Source organism: Lytechinus pictus, chromosome 14 (assembly GCF_037042905.1).
Source record: "Lytechinus pictus isolate F3 Inbred chromosome 14, Lp3.0, whole genome shotgun sequence".
NCBI classification, from domain to species: domain Eukaryota; kingdom Metazoa; phylum Echinodermata; class Echinoidea; order Temnopleuroida; family Toxopneustidae; genus Lytechinus; species Lytechinus pictus.
In genome coordinates this window covers 26,742,904-26,765,138 of record NC_087258.1, presented here as the reverse complement: position 1 = coordinate 26,765,138, position 22,235 = coordinate 26,742,904, and the positions used below count along the sequence as shown (strand labels likewise).

Sequence of the window (22,235 nt, the reverse complement as noted above, 5' to 3'; positions counted from 1 at the left end):
ACATTCGATTCAAGATGTACTGAAATAGCCACATAGATTTGTATACGCCCGTCTCGACGGGACGTATTATGGTATCACGCTCGGTGTCCGTCCGTCTGTTTTTCCGTCTGTCTGTCCGTCCGTCCGTCCGTCCGTTAACTTTTCCTTGTAAAACGCGATAAATTCAGTTTAACTTAACTTAGGCTCATATAATTTGGTGTGTATGATACTAGCATGGATCCAGGAAGCCTATTGATTTTGAGGTCAAAAGGTCAAGGTCACGGTGACATATTTTCATCGTACCCTTTTGCAGTCCTTATAAACGCGATAACTACAGTTTAATTTAACCTAAGCTCATATGATTTGGTGTGTATGATACTTGTACAGATCCCAGGAAGCCTGTCGATTTACAGGTCAAAGGTCAAGGTCACAGTGACTTGTTTTCATCTTACCCTTCTGCAGTGTTTGTAAACGTGATAATACTTCAGTTTAACTTAACCTAGACTCATATAATTTGTTGTGTATGATACTAGCATAGATCCTAGCAATTCTATTGATTTTTAGGTCAGAAGGTCAAAGGTGAAGTCGCCACCTTCTACTTTTCTTGCTTGACCAATAACTCAATTTTTCGTGTTACAGACGGGCGTATTATGTGCTCGCCTTAGCGACATTCTTGTTTTCTTTTTCTTTAGACAGATCGATGTCTAATAAGGTCTATGAAACCCTGTGTTCAACATACGTCTGGTTAGTGAGACATCTACCATATGCTAAGATATGACCAGAAATCGAGTTATTTTTGTTCGGAGTCACATTATAATCCACACAGATATTCACATACATGGGGCTATATTATAAGCCCACACAAAATGTCAAATTTTGCCCGGAATATTTGTTTGCATTCATTTTTGTTTTCAATTCAATTGATTTTTCTTATTTATCTTATTTATTACAGAATATTAATTTATTTACGAATATATTTATTTATTCAATTTATACATATATTTATCTATTTCTATTGGGGGTCGTATGTGAGTCCAGAGTATATGAAGAGCATCACTTTGTAAAGGACCTTTCTTCCTGGATAAAAGAAAAAGTACGTAAAAAACATTGTTTTCATCTTCCCCATGAATAAAGGATCGTGTTCCTCTTTAAATTTTGTGCCTGCCCCGCTTTTATTGTTTTGTTTTTATGATTATGGTGATCAAAATTTAAAAATTTTCTAGTAGTGCAAAATACCCCAAAAATGTACCCCTCTCTATACTCTATCAAGTTTATGACCTCATATCCCGTATGACATGTATGATGTCGTTGACTCACCAATTATCAAATGTTAAAAATCAATGGCGATGGATACCATCCCCTCGTATCCAACCTGTTTCTAAAGATAACATGATTTACATTGTTAACTAATAATTTACAGTGCCATCCGGCATCATGATCACTTTTTAAAGGACAAGTCCACCCCAACTGCCCAACAAAAAGCTGATTTGAATAGAAAGAGAAAATTCAAACAAGCATAACACTGAAAATTTTATCAAAATCGGATGTAAAATAAGATAGTTATGTTTTAAAGTTTCGCTTAATTTCACAAAACAGTTATATGCACATCCTGTTTGATATGCAAATGTGGAGACTGATGACACCACCCACTTACTAGTTATTTTGTATTTGATTATATTAAATATTTTTATTTTCTCGTCATTGTCATGTGAAACGAAGTTTCATTCCTCCCTGAACACGTGGAATTCCATTATTTTAACATTTTGTGGATCAGGCAAGGAGGTTCTAATTGTCAAATTCGTAAAATTTGAAATATTGTATAATTCAAACAATAAAAAACAAAAGAAATAGTGAGTGAGTGACATCATCGACTCTCTCATTTGCATATCACCGAGTTGAGCATAGAACTGTTTCGTGAAAAATAAGCGAAACTTTAAATGTCGTGATTTTCTTATTTTACATCCGATTTTGATGAAATTTTCAACGTTATTCATATTTGATTTTTCTCTATTTGTTCGAATCAACTGTTTTCTGGGGTGGACTTGACCATTCAAGTTTCAATTTGCTGAATATGATTTTCTTTTCTTTTCTTAGTTCATTTCATCAAATTCATTCTTCTTTTCTATTTATGGAATATTGATTTAATGTGATTTATATAATTTACTTACACTCAGAACTCCTTCACGTAATTTGATATTTTTTTGTAATTCATGTTTTATTGATCCTTTTCATCAAAATATACATAACAAAACATTCATGATATAATGGATCACATATAAAAGTTCAGATGACGTTGGCATATAAAATAACACGTCTAACATACAAAATAGTATAAAATAAAAAAAACATATATGTTTGTTTACAACAACACAAAAAAAATCAGGCACTTGGCCTATATAAAAATATAAATAAACATAACAAAAACAGCCTTCTGCTTTATCGCCTCTTTAAAGTATTCAGAATGATAGCCCACTTGCCATCATGTTTGTCTAATTTGCATTTCCTCTGTGCTATGGTATGTTCAACAGTTTCAAATGATAAAAGAAAGTTACAAAAATGGGGGAGAGTAGGTTTTGTTTCGTCACATCGACATCTAAAAATATATTGTTTACCTGACAGGAGCAGAAAGTTCAATATGAATATATTTCTGGGAATTTGGGGCTTACAGATACCAAAAAGAACATATCTTTCTGAAAGGAAATCAGGAAGATCTAGTGAAGCAAAAAGTGTACCAACATTATTCCAAAATTGGTTAACGACATGGCAAGAATAAAAAAGATGCACTAGAGTTTCTGGTGATACTTTACAAAATGCGCAAAGTGTATCAGTTACCTTGTTAATACGGAATAACCAAACCTTGGTAGGAATCAAATTATTAATAATCTTGAACTGTAAAGCTCGAAGTCTCGTATCTATAGTAGTACGTAGAGGTAGTTTTAAGAGTTCTCTTATACTTCTTCTTGTTGAAACCCATAAGTGTCTTTTAAACGTGTAAATATATTCGAAATTGATGGGTTATTTTCCTTCATAAAAAATGTGTAAAAAAATTACTTTGGTACACCCGTTACTTTTCTAGTGATGCCATCAATAGTTAAAGTTGGAAACAATGAAATGTTGTCGACAATGGGATGAAAGTTTTGAGATAGAAAAAATACTTTCCATTTTGATGGCATAAACTTGTAACAATCAAGAAGCAAAAAGTATTCAACAAATGTTAAGCCTTTATTTTTGGCATCTTTCCATCTTAATGGTCTGCCATACTCATCCAACATATGTGACACTTTAACAAAACCTTTGTTTTTTTTATCTCTGGCTTATAAAAAGATTTTCCATTTTGTAATATGCATCTATTATTCCATAGTATTTGGTTACATATTTTTATGTTTTTTTTTGAAATACTGTGCTCCAACTAACCATGAAATCTTTATACCATTCAGGAATTGTCAGGTTTAAAATATTAAGATCATAATTGCAATAAAGTCACCACCTACATTTTGAAGCAGTGTCAACAGGATAATCTTCCATCCCTTTGAATTGGATGTAAAAACTCTTTGTATCCACTTGACTTTTTGCACTTGTAGAAGAGATTTTAAGCATATCATTTTGAGCCCCCCATCTTCATACTGCTTAACAAGTATCCCCCTTTTGATCCTGTCAGGGCCGTTCCAAATGAACCCAAAAACTAACTTATTAACTTCTTTTATATAATAATCTGGGATTTTTGACAAACTTGCAAGGTAAAGTAATTTCGAAAAGGCAAAGGTTTTGACAATTTGTATTTTGCCTATTAAAGATAAATGACGAGATTTCCATAAATTCAACTGTACTCTAATTTTATCAAGTGTTCTTTGCAATTGTAAAGAAAAAAACATCGGGTGCATAAGCTATATTTACCCCGAGAATTGTCAAAGACTTCTCGAACTGGATATTCTCTAGTGAATATTGATTATCTTTAACGGCTCCTATCCACATTGCCTTTGTTTTGAAAATATTGATAGAGAGTGATGATTCCTTTCGGAAATTCTGAAGTGTATTCAAAAGGTGTCTAAATGAAATATTGTCTGAAAGGAAAACCGTTATGTCGTCCGTATATATACAGCGACAATTTCAATTCTAAATTGTCCGATATTTTTAAACCATGTATTGTCTTGTTTTCACGAATATTTATGGCAAATGTCTCTATAGCTAAAACAAATAAATAAGGACTCAATGGGTCTCCCTGCCTAACACCTCTTTCAACGGGAAAATAACCCGATGACAGACCCCGATTCATTACCGCGCTTTCTAAATTGGTATATAAAACTTTAATAAAGTTACAAAATCCTTCTCCAAAATTGAATGATTTGATATGCTATAATAAATATTTTGGAGCAATTTATGGATCGAATACTTATCATAATAATAGTGTTTTATTTAATTATCTACTCTTCGTATAATGTCTTTGTATTGTACATTCTTATGCTATGTAAACATGAATATTCAGCCACTGGCTGCCAGTCATGTATGTCATCAATTAACCATTTCTATTTTATTCTATTATATTCTATTATAATTATGTTCTATTCTGTTCTGTTCTGTTCTATTCTATTTATTAAAATGTATTGTATTCTGTTTTATTTTTATTTTATTTATTTTATTTTTATTTATTTTTTATCTTTTTTCATTTCATTTTTTTATATTCTAAATAATCACTTCTGAGTATCTATGCATATACTCCAAACCGTAAATCATATTGTAAAGAAACGAAATGATTGGAAATTAATTATGAATGATAGTCGTCTTAAATGACTCTTGCTCATTTGTTCTTTTATGAATGTTAATTATATTATTCTTTATTTTTTCAAATGAAGCAATCGATTTTTAAAATGTAGAGTTTATAAGGCCCGTGTGTGTTTTCATATAGTAATATTTTTTCTCTCTTTCTCTCTCTCTCTCTCTCTTCCTCTCTGTTTTTGATGGAGCATCTACAATAATTATTCCGCACATCTCACCACTATTAACCATTCCCCCATCAGTTGTCCTAGTAAATAATAATGATCAAATCAGTATTGTCATGATTATCTGGTACCTTAGAGTTACGCAAGCCGCCGAACGTTGCAGGTGAAGGAGTTCCTCCTTCAATTAATTCCCCATACCACAGATGGCGCTATTGAACAATACAGTGTCATTTGGAATGAGTTCAATGATAATCATAGATCTAAGCATGTTGTGAAATGGAGATAAGAAAGTAGAAACACAACTATACCCCCCCCCCCTGTTGATTTGAATACGATGCTGAAATGTTTTAAATCAACTCCATTGGGAATTAGAGGTTAATCTCTAAGAGTAAATTGATAATACATTATATATTCAAAGCCGATCTGAATTTATTCTAAATCCTTGAAATTTAGAGTGTAGTAGTAGTGGCAGCAGCAGCAGCAGCAGCAGCAGTAGTAGTAGTAGTAGTAGTTGTAGTATAGTTACTAGTAGCAGTATTAGTAGTAGTAGTTACTAGTAGTGGTGGTAGTAGTAGTAGTATAGTAGAAGAAGTAGTAGTAGTAGTAGCACTCAGGGGCCGCGGAAGCGGGGGGGGGGGGGCGTGCTTTAGCGTGCTTTAGCCCCCACTTTTTTCCAAAACCGTGTACAAAAACGAAAAAATGACTATAGAATTGTAATTTTTCGCATGGTCAGCCCCCCCCCCCCCCAATTTTGGCTCAGCCCCCAAACTTTGAAAACCGTTCCGCGGCCCCTGGTAGTAATAGTGGTTTGATCATGAATTGGAGGCAAATCACAGACTAGTCAGTTCTTATAACACTATATACAACAGACATTTATTAGGTTAGCTGCAACAACATCATCACTATGGTGACCGCGCTTTTTCATTAATTGCCCCTTCCCTTTGGAATACAGGGGCCGCGGAAGCGGGGGGGGGGGGGCTGGGGGGGCTTCAGCCCCCCCCCCCCACTTTTTTCGAAAACCGTGTACAAAAACGTAAAAATGACCCAATGATTATGATTTTCTGCATGGTCAGCCCCCCCCCCCCCCACTTTGAAAACCGTTCCGTGGCCCCTGGAATAAGCTACCATCTTACAGGCATAATGCCAAGTCTGTGAATCAGTTCAAAACCTACCTGTTTAATAAATGATTCACAGTTGTGGGTCGATCAATTGGAGGTGCACACCAGTTTATATTTTTTCATTATTAGTATAGTTGCATTAGCTGTGTCATTTTCCCCTGCCACATTTTTTCTTCTTTTTTCTTTTAATCCCAAGTATAACCATAAACAGAACACGGTGCGCTTAGAAACACCAGTATAAGCGCCTTATGCTATGTATTATTATTATCATCATCATTGCTCCGACATCTTGGTAGCAACCATAGCTTCTCAGAAGAAGTGGTCACGTGTATAGTATAGCCTACGCTTGCAGTTATCACCACAAGAAGTAGTAGTAGTAGTAGTAGTAGAAGTAGTAATAGTAGTAGTAGGAATAATCATAATAATGATGATGACGATGATAATAATAAATAATAATACACAGTTCTTGTATAGCGCATATCACAATTATGAATAATGTCTCTCTGCGCTTCCAAAGGACTCGGATATTATTACCCCATCTGTAGCTTGGCAGCCGTAATTACTAAGATTACAGCGAACACGCATTTCAAGGAATAAATTCCTGCCAGGTATCCATTCACCTCACCTGGGTTGAGTGCGGCACAATGTGGATAAATTTATTGCCGAAGGAAATTACGCCATGGCTGGGATTCGAACCCACGACCCTCTGTTTCACAGTCCGGAGACTAATCCACTGGGCCACAATGCTCCCCAGCCACAAATTTGTTTTCTTCTTTTTTCTTTTAATCCCAAGTACAAACCATAAACAGAAAACAGTGCGCTTAGAAATGATGATGATGATGATGCTTTAATGATAATTTATACAATATTGATTGTAACCAATAGGAAGTCTATGCCGATCCATTCTCTTGCTCCGAACACTAATGTTTGTTATTTCGCGTTGGATCTTTATTGTTACCTTTTTGTGACGTACACAAGGTAGATCTCAAATTATGGTTTCATTATTACCTAAGGTTGAGTTTACGACTGAAACAGATTAGTTTCAATGAATAAAATTACACATTTGCTGGTATCAAGAAATCACAAAAACAATAAGCATTGGAATTTTACCAACAAAATGAAGGAGAAATGTACCGCAATCTAATAGGATGTAAAAAACCATACTCTACCAAACTCTTCAGTCTAAAAATATTTCATAATATTCAAGACGTTTGTAGATTGGGTTTACGAGTGAAATAGATCAGTTTCAATTAGTAAAAGTACATATTTGCTGGTATCAAAAAATCATAAAACAATAAGCACTGAAGTGGTACCAAGGAAAAATGTACCGCAATCTAATAGGAAGTATAAAACAAAAAAAAACTCTTCAGTCTAAATATATTTCATAATATACAAGACGTTTGTAGATTGGGTTTACGAATGAAACAGATCAGTTTCAATTGATAAAAGTACACATTTGCTGGTATCAAGAAATCATAAAACGATATTAACACTGGAGTGGTACCAAGGAGAAATGTACCGTAATGTAATAGGATGTAAAAACTCTTCAATCTAAATCTATTTGATACAAGACGTATGTATTCGTGGTGTTGGTATAATAGAAACGACGCCATTAGCTGAGGTGTGCATCGAAAACGGAACAGGAACCAACTGCATTTGATCTCAGATACCGTGTATTAGATCTTAAACCTTATTCTTTACCATGTTACGATACCTCTACACTTAAAATAGGAAAGGCGGACCTGTGCGCTATGTAAGAAGTCACTATTATTATTAACAAGTTTCTATAAATGTGAGTATGGCGGATGCTGGTAACACTGCAGTTCCATCATCTTCTACGACTCCTTCAGGAACTGTGGCTGATGATGTCGGTGATTCGATTGAACCCCCAGCCGTCCAAACGAATGTCGCTGGCACGCTCACCGACATCGAAAGCATGATCGATGGAGGAGCGACGACGGCCGACGGCACGGTCATCCCCAAAGAAGTCATCCGGAACACGGCCTGTATCATATTCGGCGACTTCGCGGCGACGTTCATCGCGTATACTGTCGTCACTAACATCGGCATTTTCGGGAAGGACTTCCTCCACCTCGACCTGCGCGACGTCGAGGAGTGGAACCTGATTGTCGTCGGGATCGATGCCGTGTTCTTCCTGCTTGCGGGATGCTTTACCGATTGGTATGGAGGCTCATATGCAGCGATGCATATATACGGCATCGTTTGCTTTCTAGGTAAAGTATTACACATTTGGACCTTCAACATCATCAGAAAATAATATCATTTTAACTAATACAATCTCTCATATTACATGTATTATGAGAGAAAAAAAGTGAGTGGGAAAACTCTGAGTAGAGTTATAAAGAATTTGTACTTTCTATTATTTATTTCCGACCATCTTCAGAAATTGCTTTGGAAACCGACACAGGGTTTATATTTAAAGAAAACTGGACCAATTAGGAAACAAAGCTTAAATCAGTCCAAATAAAACAAACATAAGAACCTCCAAACTTTCACATTCTCTTCAAGATTTAATGCCAATATTTTGTAGGTTCATACATTAACCAATGCAGCCCGAGTCTGTCAGAATAAAACCTTTTCCGGAGAAACTTGGGATATCTTTAAGCAGAGTCTATTCTTGCGTGAAAGTGAAAGGTGGAATCATTTTATGGGGGGTGTGTGTGCGTAAGGGTATGTTTATATGTGTGTGTTTATCGGAGTAGTTTTAAGATAAAACGTTTAATGTAACATGTGCCTAATAATTTTCGATATCTTCCTTCAAGAGTACGTTCCTAGAAAAAACGTGGATGATGCCATTTAGTCCCCTCCGAAATAGATATTTTTTTTTAACCTTTCATTTACTTTTTTGTAAAAGTATCTACGAGTTCTGATATTACCATCGACAAATCATGTCCCGTATGATTCACAGTTGGTTTGATGGCCATTTTGGAATATTCATGAAATACAATAATAGTTGCTTAGCTAGACAATGGCAATAAAAATGAATGAATCCACTTTTCACAATAATTGTGATAGCAGGCAGAGGTTGCAAAGGGTGCAAACTACACCCTAAAAGGTGCAACCCCCCCCCCCCGGTGCAGAGTTGTACCCAAATTAGAGATTTCAGTGTTGGGTTTAAAAGGCGCAAAATTACACCTTTTTTTGTTAGTTTGTAGGGTATGATTTTTATATTCTGTCTTATCTGATCTGTTTTTTTTTCTAATAATACATTTCAAATTTAATCTCAATTTTCTCCCGAATCATAATTATGTATAAGTACCTCTTTCGGCAGCTCGCAGCATTACAGTTTAAGAACAAAAAAACGGTAACAAACTAATAAATAAATAAATAAAAATAATAGATGATTTTATCAAAACATTTCTTAAGTGGAAATGCATTTACAAGGGTTTTCATCCTCTTCGTTCAGGGAACACACACAAACATCACTTTTTATAATTTTCTCGTTTTGTTTTGATTCGTTCATTCTATGTATTGGCTGTCTCTGAAATTTAAAGAATTATATTTAAAAAATTTAGCAGATCTCCATCATGCTAGGTTTAATTCTGTTTGTATGTATTGTGTTGATCTGTTACTTTCTCTACACTCTTTTTAATCATGTTAGTAAGACAATGTCTCGGGTAATATAATAGCTCATTAAATTTAGACTGGTAGAAAGCAAAGAAGGAACGTTCATTGATATCGTCTTGTAATGCATGTACTATATGCAATACAAGACGATATCATTGAACTTTCCTCGTAATTTTCAGACAAACATTTGTAATACGAACCTCGATTCCGAACCATTAATCTAGAAGTCTATTTTTATGGTGACACGACATTTGCTCCTGCGACAATTGCTCCGGACTTTATTTTGTCTACGATATATGGTTAGGGTTGCAATAGGGTCTAATGTTAGGTTTAGGATAGGGTATAGTGTTAAATCCAGGGTTGAAGTTGGTCATTCCATTAGTGAGTGGAATTTACAGCGGAGTAATTATTGTCACCAAAGAAAATTTCATGGAACTATTTTTATATTACCCTGACTGAAAAGTGGAAATCATATACATTTAAAAGATACTATCACACTTCAAAAGACCTTCCTTTAACCATACATACACAGTGGCGGATACTAATCCAAGGCGGGAGCAACTAGGGGCACACACCTCCTCTATACTTCGATAATTATTGTCCACTCAACAAACATATCAATATAATTAACTAAATTTAAGAAAACTGTTGTCTGCTCCATCTCTATTTTAAAGTTTTGGTATTTGCGCCCACTATATTTCAAAATCCTGAACCCACCACTGACCCACAATCTTATAACCATTCAGTCATGTTAACTGAATGAATAATTCATTTTTTTTTTTAATTCTTTTTAGGATCCTGTATTCTGCCTCTACTCACCTTCAATTGGTCTGTCTTTGGTCCTGCCTACGGGATACCAGTCCAAGGTCGCCGAGTTCTGTTTTACCTTGCCCGAATAACCATAGGGTTAGGTTTCTCAGGTATTTATGTGACGGCTCCCCCTTTTGCAGCGAGACAGCTAGAGGCTTACGGGAAGGCATCCGTTCAGAGCTGTTTTCATTAGTAAGTACCAATCTCTTTGTGATGATGATGATGATGATGGGTTCTTGTATAGCGCCGGTATCCGCCTCAGCTGGGCGCTCATGGCGCTTTCTCAAAAATAGGAAATATCTCACAAATTTCAATGTCTTCAAACAGTGCTTAGGATCATCATTCAGTTCAAGTACTGTCCTAGTAATGCTACAATTGAGTTATTCTTGCAATAATGTTGGAGTGGGGAACAGAAAAGTCTTCAGGTAAGACTCAAAAGTTGATTGGGTCTCTGCTCTCCTGATGAATTGGGGAAGGCTATTCCACAGCTTTGGTCCAGAGATGTAGAAGGCTCTGTCACCCCAAGTTGTGTGGCTGAGAGATTCTGTCAGCAATGCTTGATCTGTTGATCTGAGACCAGCGGCGTAACAGGGGTCGGTGGCCAGGGGGGGCAAGAGCCAAAAATTTCCCGGTCATATCATGGTATGAACAGGCGTAATGGTGTTATGGGGCGACTATTTTGAGAAGGCCAGATATTGCGTATCGGGCAGAATTTATCTTTTAAAAAAAGTTGCGAGCGAAGCGAGCGAGCAAAATTTTTGACCTTTTTAATACAAAAATCAAATTTTGTGATAAATTTTGACATAATATCCAGAAAATAATATATTTCACTCTTCTCTCTTTAGATTCCTTTTCTGTGGTCTGTACGCCACTGTGAACAGGATTCCTTGTGGCAGTATCGTGAAGGGTAAAAAAAGAAAAAAAAAACAGGGGCGCAGTATAGCACATCTGCTAAAAAGCTGCTTTATATAAGTCCCGAGAATCTAACTTTGAGCTATTTTTTAAACATTATATTCAGTAAATAAAATCATATCCTATACACTTTTCCTTTGCTTTTCTTTCCTCCTTAATTGTTCTTGTTTGTAGAACTTTTTGGGGCCATGGCCCAACCCTTCCATACGCGGCAGTGCTGTGCGGTTGGGGTCCGGGGCAGAGCCCCCGGAACTTTTTGATATCAAAGCCATTTAAACCTCGCAGATTGCCGCTATTTTAATCAAATCGCAGGCATATACAGAATATAGCTTTTACACAACACATTTATTCAACCCAGTTGCGTAATGAACCAAATATTTTGAGGGGGCAAAAACATAGCAATGTGGGAAAAATTTGTAAAAAAGTCGCCAGCGTGCAAAGCGAGCTGGAAAAAAAATTGCCTATTGAAATTAAATTCTAATTATGTGATAGATTTTTCCATTATATTAAGCAAATAACACATTTTATTGTTTCCATTCATTTCATTATACGTTGTCTCCTATAATTTATTTTATTTTCTCTTGGGTGTGGAACCAAGACCCCTCCCCCCCCCCCCCCCCATCTGTATACCAGTGATTGAACGTGATTGAACGTGATTGATCGGGGGCGTTATAGAGTCATTTGAAGGTTATAAATGAAGAGCCCCTACTGCGTGGGGTCTGGGGCAAAGCCCCGGTAGCTTATTTGCATAAAATTTAGCAAGCTTATAGCACAATGTTGTATGCAGTCCATCTTTCTTCCCGCTCTTTAATTTCAATCATCGGCAGCCAGGCCGTGTTATCATTATTTTTTTCTTGTCCCTTTTCTTTGTTTTCCAATTTAGCTTTTGACTAATTACTCTCTACCTTCGTTTCCCGCTATTGTTTGCCAGTTTGTCATCTTTTAATTTATTTCCCACCGTGCTATTGTATTACATAGGCCTATTTCGGAATGATTTGTTCTTTCTCAAATGTTCTGCTTTCGTACAATTTCCCGCTTTCCTTCCTTTTCCATTAAAAAAAAAGTTTTTTCTTCGTTTTCTTTTCACTTTCCCTTTCCTTTTCCTCCTTTCCTTTTCCCCTTCCCTTCCCCTTTCCCTTTCTTTCTCCCTCCTTTTTTTCTTTTTCCCGTTTTTCTTTTATTTTCCCGGTGAAATCCGCCAGGGGGGGCAACTTGCCCCCCCTGCCCCCCCGCCTGTTACGCCACTGTCTGAGACTGCGTGATGGTCTATGCTGAGATAAGAGCTCTGATATGTAGGGTGGAAATTTATCGTTAAGCGCTTTAAATACGAGGACCCCAAGTTTATAGGTTATTCTCTGGTTGACAGGCAGCCAATGTAGGTCACGCAGAATTGGAGTAATGTTTGTATTATGGTGGGTGGTGCCAAGCAGCGACGGACATTGAAAACATCTTCAGAAGGGGGGGGGGTGGGGCATTTCCGACAACTCAAGCAAATGGGGAAGAAGATGAAGGTAACCGTCATTTCAGAAAGCAACCGTCACAATATTTTTTGACGAGCAAATAACAGAAAAACAATAGAAGATTTTGAAAATAATAATAATAATAATAATAATACAGGTATATTTACCCAGGGAAGCCGCTTCAGTTCCGAAAACTGTTCTCCCAGCGGGCCCTGCTATTATTATTACCCCGGCTTTAGCTGGGCTGCCTAGGCGCTCAAAGCATTCAAGGAATTTCTTCCTACCGGGTACCCATTCATCTCAAAAATAGGATCATAACAATTTCGTCAGGGGCATTCAACAACTTTAATCGTCGTAATCCTTCCTCGTTTGTTTTGTATTCCCAGTATATACACCGTGGTTCAGTTTGCTCCTCTGATTGTCCTCACGAGTATATCCTTCATACAACTGAACGTATCCTTCTTCGTTGGGTACCTCGTCATCTTGACTGTCAATGTCCTCACCATGGTATTCTTCAAGTATGCCAGAAGCATATTCATACAGGGCATCCCTGATAGTAAGTAGTTCCACGTCCCGGCGGCACGGGAGTGTCCTAATGGTGACATAGTCACACTAAAGAACCCGGCTACAGACTGACTGGCCCGAATTCTCTCGGAGGGCTAACTTGGACCATGGGCCAAAACGCATGACGCCCTTGGCCCACGGAGGCTAAATTTTGCATTTCTCGTTGGTGGGCTAATTTAGGCAACCTTTGAGAATTCAGGCCTTTAAGTATTTTGAACGACATGTCACCATGGTCACTGGGCGGTTTGAAATCGGTTCCGTTAGTGCGAGTGCTATGAAAATAAGTCTTTAACTATACAGTGGTGCCAAAAAGTATGAACCCCACCAGAAAATGCATTCCTTCATACTGAGTGTTGAATGGAGACAACAACACTACAATGTTCGGTGAGCCAAGATTAACACTCTTTGTTGAATTTAATATTTTATCACATGAATTCACAATTGAATATCTAAAACATGAACGAACTTGAACACTTGTGATATGTTCATTTTCTTGTGGGGCTCACTAACTTTTTAGCACCACTGTATATATCAATTCTAAGTCTTTGTACATTTTGCTTTTATCACCTTCTTTTGGTTTTTTTTCAACCTATCACCACAGGACTTTTAAGGCTTCAGAAAATATCTTATGAAGGTAGTACAAATGTGAATACCGTAATAATATCCAAGTCCTTTGGAAGCGCATAGGGACGTTATGACAATGTGGTATGCGCTATACAAGAACTGCGTTGATATTATTATCGTTCCACTTCGAAATTCAAAGTAAGTTATTAAACTGAGGACAAAGATTCTAAATGGGAAACACTTTGCCTCATGTCCCACTGGTATAATTCGGGAACTGGATTGGACAAAAGGGAGGGGAGGGGTCATTAACTTCCCCATGTCCCCGCACACTTACACATCCATCCACCCCCGTACACGCACAAAAACACGCAGTCCACCTCCCCCTCAGGCACCTCGGGCGAACGTTGAATTTGTGTGTAGGCCAATCCAGAACTATATTGTTTACTTCTTGTCCTCCAATTATATTGAGAGGCAATTTTATTTCCTTCTTTTGAACAGAGGGCAAGAAGACCGCCTTGGTCCTGAAAACAGCGGCCCAAGCTGTTAAAACAAAAGTCACAACGAGAACATCTTGCTGTAGTTCCAACTGCTGTCCCAACCTCTGGTCCTCGATCCAAACGACAGATGACGAAAGTGTAGAGCTCCTGAGGAAGGGCGCCCTCACGGACTCCTTGCCGACTGCGGATGCTGCTGAAGCGGAGGACACGCATGCAACAACAGTCGATCCCTTGGGAAGTACAGCGGTTGACATATCTCGCACCAATGGATCATCACCAACTCCAGCAGTATATGGTACCTTGGAACTGGATATAGCAGGAGTTACAGGGCATCATCCTGAAACGGTTCGACGAGCACTCTGGGTCTGCTACGCAATAGTTTTACTCTCCTGTGAATTCCCCTATAGCATTGTGAGATATCAGGTCAGTACCGCTTAGACCCCATGAATTAAAATCAATTGCAAATTTAAAACGATTCAGATTCAACTGGCATGTTGCGCAATTAATCATAATTATGTAAGCAAATGCAAATCTGATTAACTCTAGCTAGCTTAGCGATCGATGGCAACCTATATACTTATCACGGTCGTGCATTATGCCACTTGTGCATGGGATCCAAGTTAGAACTCTAGAAGGGGTTCAACGCAAGGCAGTCCATTTCACTGTGGAGATTATAGTCGGGAAAGTAGCGTCAGTGGAATGTTAGAAGATTTCCAACTCGATACACTGGAAAGTAGAAGGGAAAAGAGCAGACTGCTATGATGTTTAAAATCCAGAGTAATATTGTTGATATAAACAAAGATGAATAAATGAACTAGATTTCGACAAGGGACACGAGGAACAATAGTGGTACCCGTATAGAAGTGCCCTTTGCCCGGACAGAAACTTACAAAAATATATTCTTTCCAAGAACAATTAGAGCTTGGAACTTATTGGATCCTTATGTAAAGAACAAAATATATGTAGAAAGTTTCAGAGCAACACCCACCATGCCCACACGGGTCGTGAGCAGCACGCTGGCGATTTGCAGTCTACTGTCCTGCCGGTGTAAATTCAGAAGGTTCAGAAGATCGTGTGGTCTAGTGGTTAGAGCATTAGAATCATGATCGTAAGGTTGTGAGTTCGAATCCCCTCTCTGCCATTGTCCCCAGTTTGATTTAAAAAAAAAACACCCTATAGTAATTTCTGTCGTCTTAAGATAAGGTCAGCCACTATGCCTTATTAACTTAGAAGTAAAATTATTCCTATGTAATTGGTTATAAACCAGCTTGGCATTATACCAACAAAAAGCTGTCCTGTCGAGTTCCTTTATATAAGGGAGGTACCACAACAGAAACAACATGTGGTTAAATTCCTACGAAATTTTGTTCATGGTCAACAGAGTGCTATATAGAGATCAACTTACACCGGGTCATATCTATATAGCCGACGAGTTCATCATTCCAACATCGGGTTTAAAGATTCAAACACACACCATTCAAAGAAACAATAATCTCTTCCATTCTTCTTCAGCTGTAACAACTCGAACTTATTCCTTCCCCTTCTTTGCTAGGTGTCCACTTCCTTCGTAAGTCAGGCGGAGCGCATGAAGCCAACGATCCTAGGGCAGGTGGTGGATTCGTCTCTCCTTCAGCGCTACTTACCGGTGTTAGGCATCACACTGGCTCCCCTCGTGAACGTTTACATCTATCCCTACATCAGTAAACGATTCGTCACCCTAACTATGCCCTTCCGAACAAGTAAATACTCCTATCATTATGTCCTTTGGAGACCTAATACTTCTACACTACAATTACTCAATTATTAATTAATTCATTTTTAATTTCTTTTTTTTTAATACACAAACTTAATAGACATTCAGTACATTTTACCGGCAATAAAATTGCTTATTGATTTTGTGATCGACCGATGTACCGAAAAATAAAATGGCTATAGGGAAGCTACATAGTTTCTTTAGAACACCAAATTGCTGGAAATGGTTCAGAGACGAGCCGCCGGGTTCGTCACAGGGAACTACACATGGGGATCCAGCGTTACAAACATAATGACAACACTTAGCTGGATGTCTCTCGAAGAAAGGAGGTGAAATCACCGAATCATCAACTTATATAAGATCATCCATGGAGAAACTCAACTTGACTTAAATAAATATGCCACAAGAAAAATAACAAGATTAAGAAGATCCCATGATGAACTGTATGTAGTCACTTCAAAGTTCATCACAACTACCCAACTAGGTAATTCCTTCTTCCCTGAAGCAATCTCCCACTGGAATAGTCTCACAGCCGATACGGTATCCTCCAAAAGCACTGACATACTTAAAGTAAAACTAAACATGCAAAACCTGCAACAAAACAAAACAGAGTAATAATACTCCCACTCTCGTCAGCCCTGAGTTACCCTTCCTGGTGGAGGACTTCAGGGAATCTAACTACAAGGTACAAGGTACAAGGTTATTAAAAACCGTCCCTGGCGATTCATTGTTGGTTTTGAGGTGGCTGGAAGGATTACACGGTAGCTTTTAACTGTAATTTGCTATTATAACAAGTTTTTATGAAACTTGTCCCTTATTGAACGTAACCACCATTTTTCCCTTCAGTAATTGGTCTCGTCTTCGCCACCCTTTCTGTCCTGTCGGCGGCCATCGTGGAAACAGCCCGGCTGACATTCATCGACCGAGGGAACTTTACCCTTGAGGACGTCAACGGTCAGACGTTGGAGCTTTCGGACCTATCACTCGACGCCCTCATCCCTCAGTACTTTTTCATGGGTGTGGCCGATGTTTTCATCTTCATCACCGGTAAGTCGCAGTTTGCAGGTCGGTAGTGTCTTATAATCACTTGGTTTACAAGCGGTTTGTCTTCTGCTCAGATAGTCTTATACGACAACGGCACGTGGGCTAAACCAAATTTGGTATATCAGTCTGGTCTAACAAGCGTTTGATCTACATTACACTTAGTCCAATGCCACTTCATCTCATCTCATGCCCAGGTGGGTGTTTTATAAAGCTGTTCGTAAGTTAAGAGTGACTTTAAGAACGACTGGTGATCCTTTCTTATGGTAAATGATATTCACCATTAATGTTCATTGGTGATTATTTAGCGCGTAAGAAAGGTTCACCAGTCGTTCTTTAAGTCGCTCTTAACTTACAAACAGCTTTATGAAACGGCCCCCAGCTTTCCCAAAGTCCACTTCGGCTACTTATTATTATTTTCTTACTTAAAATTTGGTTCATTAACAGTTCATCTAACCATATAGAAAAATAGTATACATATTTAAAACCTACAATGTGTTGCCCAAATTGTCTAAGTGTTTTTTCACAACATATGTATCATAATTTTTTTTTTGCAACGGATACAAATATTTATGTTTATATATGGTATACAATTTGTTTTTGTTTGATGGAAGTGAAATAAATAAATTTGAATTTTGAATATAGACCAAGTGCAATATTAGTCCAAATGGTTAGTAGAAGATAGAACTTGTTGAAGGAGAAGTAGGATTAGACCATGTGGGATTACACCAAACGGGAAGTAGGTAAAGTGAGACCCATCGGTATTTTGGAACCACTTTACACTTTCGCCAGGCGTAACTAGGGGGGGGGGACCAAAACTAAGAAGAAAAGTACAGATAATTTATTTATGCAATGATTTAGGTTTGTCATAAGTCAGTACATAGAAATGCTTGAAGCTTCCATACCGAAGATAACGCAAAAACTCATGAGTTTGATTGCTAGTTTGTATCCACTGAATAAATATATCGGTTCAATATTGTTGAACATCCGCTTGTCCAGAGTCAAAAAGACAGAATTCGACTGAACTTTCGTTTCGGAAAAAGCTAGGAATATAGTAATTTTCATGCACTGGTTTGCTCTTCTTCCCAAATGAAGGTCTTGAATTCGCTTTCACTCAGTCTCCTTGCTCGATGCAGACTGTCGTCACAGGTATCTTCTTGTTCTTCGAGGCCACTGGTCGAATAGCTGCTACATTACTTGTACCACTTATTAACACCATCACAGCAGGTAAATATTCTGTCCAAAACGAGTGTGGTTGGTATTGATTAATGTGTTTCTGGAGAGCGTTTCGTCACCACTTTTGTCCGACAAGTTGTCAGATCTGACATCTTTCCTTGGTTCTTAATTGCTGAGAAGCACTGTTACTATGGCAATTGTCGGATAAAATAACACTTGAGAATGTCAAAATGAGTGGTGTAGATTGTTTAAAATATCCCCATTCATTAATTATGTCACATGTATACCCCCTAGATATCCCGGCGCTGACCATTGCCTATAAATCATAATAATCATTATTTTCTCTTCCAAAATCAAATCTAACAAGAGGTTATTTCATCTAATGGTTCCCAGCACTCGGCAGAATGACCTACTTTGTGACAATATGTTTGTTCTTGGAATAGACCTAGTCCAATATTTTGGCACAATGATCTCTTTGAAACAACTTACCCATTACGATAATAGATCTGCACATTGTTTCAAGACACATCGACCCATTGAAATAATAGACTGACAATGCTTTATTATACCTCTCACCCATTACAATAATAGATTGACATGTTTTCTTATACAGCTAACCCATTATAATTGGCACAGTGCTTTTTCATGCAGCTAACCCATTAAAATTTTCTTTTAAAACCCATTATTATAACATTTTGGCACGATTTCTTATACAGTTGACTCTTTCCCATTATACATGTACATTGACAGAATTCCTTCTTATTGCGACTGATCATTACAGTAATACATTAGCAAAAAAAATGATACAAGTGAACTATTTCAATGATAGTTTAGAACATAGTTTGATACGATGTCCCATTACAATATTGATTAACACATTACGGTAATATATTAACAGGTTGTGTACAGAAACCCCACTGCAGAACGTTCTAAACAGCGAACCAAGAGCGAGTTTGAATGTGATCCAAATGATCAATAATATTTCATTTTACAACTGAGTCATAACAATAACAACATATAAGTACATTGTTCTTTGAGTTAATGCAGTTAGCCCATTGCAATAATATATTGACGCAATATATTGTTATATAACTGACCGTTTACAATTATTGGTATATCGTTGTTTTTTAACACAGCTGATCCATGGTATCCTCCAGAAATCAACCATGGACATCTGAATTTATACTTCCTTGTCTTGACCGGTATAAGCCTGACCAATCTCATTATTTTCTGTCTGTTTGAGAAAGGGTATGAGATCGTCGACGAGCAACTATGTCCGGACGACGTACATACGGTTGGCGAATCGACAGGGACGACGACGACGTCGAAAACAACACCTTCTGGAACACTATCTGCAAATACCAATCAATCTCAGACATCTACTCCATTATCGACGTAACAACTGGGGTGCGGGGGAATTTTAAGTTACAAATAGGCAATCATTTTCACCGCCGCGTCTGAGTTTTAACTCCATTGTGGAGTATGTTGACCTGTCATTAAACAACTTACGTTTAATACTGGGCGGGAAGCGACGCGGGCTGGAACGTTCCCGAGAAGGCCTAATAACACGATATGATTCCATTGAACAAAACTAACCAAACAAATCGATTGCCCATCCACCGGATGTCAGATAGAAAATTGTGCATTCATCTACTACTACTACTACTACTACTACTACTACTACTACTACTACTACTACTACTACTACTACTAGTGCTACTACCACTACCACTGCGTTGCCATAGTTCTCAAAGAACCATCGGCATTCTCTTGTATGCATTTTCTCTCTATCCAATACCTGATATCAAACTGTTAAGAATGACTTTAAGAACGACCGGTGAACTTTAATAACAATGATAATAATAACAATGATAATGATAATAATAATAATGATAATAATAATAATAATAATTATAATTATAATATTAATAATAGCTTGCTTTTATATAGCGCTTTTCCTATAGACTGCTCAAAGGGCTTTCCAGCATATCATTACCCCCGTCATTGGATTCATGTCAATCCCGCACAATAACTTCGCATCCTATCGGGTACCCAATTAACACCTGGGTGGAGAGTGGCAAATGCAGATCAACGTCTTGACAAAAGAAGCTAGCGCCAAGTGGAACATTTTATGGTGAATATCATTTACCTCAAGCAAGGATCACCAGTCGTTCTTAGTGTCATTACAAGAACAGTTTAATGAAACGATTCGGTGTAAAAATGACAAATGTAAAAATGGCAGAGGTAATAATAGCAGAGGTAATAATTACCTCTGCCATTTGTACCTCTGCCATTTTCACCTCTGCCATTTTCACCTCTGCCATTTTTACCTCTGCCATTTTCACCTCTGCCATTTTTACCTCAGCCATTTTTACCTGGCACCTTATGAAACGGCCCGTCGTCCTATAGCCTTCCTTTCACTTCGCCATCCACCGCCATTTGGACTAAAATATTCTGGTGGTATCACAGGCCTAATTCATTCCCCATAGACTCGTGTGTTAAATTGGCACTTTAAAAAATTCATAAAAAATAAGGATGAAATTCGGGGGTCGAATGTTTACTACCAGTGGATAGGATATATGTCTGGCAATCCATATCTGACCAGAAAAGGGTCCCTCGACCGGCTCATTTTAAAAATAAATTGGCGTGTTTGAAGACACCGTCGGGGGGAGCAGATTCATCACCTCAAACAGCAAAATAGCCCTAATCCTTCCGCCAGTCAGAATATAGTCCAGAATTGGTGATATTTCTTCCCAATTTGGGAAAAGGAAGTTCAGTAATTACCAAAAACAGAATCAGTGTTAGATGGACAATCATATGCATACACTTTGTCAATCAGCCATATCAAAATAAAAAAAATAGCAATGGGTTGGCTCGAATGAATATCTATGGCCTGCCTCTAGTGATTAGGCCCGTGAAGCCTGTATTGTATGGCACATGAAGGTTTCTTTTTAATTTACCTTCCTGGCTTTTCTTTAACATCTGTACACTCACTTTATCACAAAGAAATGCATGAAATATACAGATGTGTTATGTAATGACCAATTTTAATGTTACTCCTAATGTCTAGTGCCCTATGGATTTACACACATCATACCTGCCTATATGTAGCTCAACAATGGATGCAACTTAGGGCCCAGATCCTATAATGCAAATTGTAGATATGAATAGTGTGCATATCTGGATTCAAGATCTGCCCAAAATATAAATACCAGATTCACATGAGTTAAATTAGATAACAATAAAAAGAAATGAGAATCAACATACAAGCATACTATACATTCACATCTTCCTATGACAAGGGCCCAAGCCAAGGGATGTAAGAGAGAGAGACAGGGAGAGAGGGGGGTTAGATGGCTTGTATTCTAAATGGATGGGGGCTAGTCTGGCTAGAAGTCAGTAAAAGTTGAACAAGATAGCAGTAGCACTCATTCTCAGCCCCCCCCCCACCAAACATACTAACTATGCTTTTCTCTACCCCCCCCCCTCCCTATTGAATCCACCACTCTTCAGCCAAATTCTAAAGTTTTCTCTTCTCCTTCCCTTCCCCATGAACCAATTTCACAAGTGCAATTGATGCAAGGGCTATCTAATGTGTACTACATCTTGTGATGGGTGCTATACAAGATTTACATCAGCGCTCGTCGGTATACGAAAACACACAACAACAAGAATCACAGAGACAAACACACAGCCTACACGGCCTAGCCTATAGGTACACAAACACAGAGTTACTAATCACAATTTGTTACCTGTTATACCCCCTATGTAGCCTTGTATATAGCCATGAAGTTCAGTTTTGGACCTCTTGATGATTGAAACATGTATACTAGTGA

The 22,235-nt window shown here is 37.8% G+C and overlaps 1 protein-coding gene across 1 annotated transcript; it reads left to right on the top strand.

The window, feature by feature from the left end:
• The first annotated feature begins 7,546 nt into the window (after positions 1–7,546).
• LOC129275632 (solute carrier family 15 member 3-like) lies at positions 7,547–21,829 on the top strand. Its single transcript, XM_054912145.2, has 8 exons — positions 7,547–8,268; positions 10,417–10,624; positions 13,191–13,360; positions 14,431–14,852; positions 15,982–16,168; positions 17,029–17,229; positions 18,319–18,450; positions 19,536–21,829. The coding sequence occupies exons 1-8, from the start codon at positions 7,833–7,835 to the stop codon at positions 19,796–19,798; spliced, it is 2,019 nt and encodes a 672-aa protein (XP_054768120.2). The 5' UTR covers positions 7,547–7,832; the 3' UTR covers positions 19,799–21,829.
• Positions 21,830–22,235: the final 406 nt, after the last annotated feature.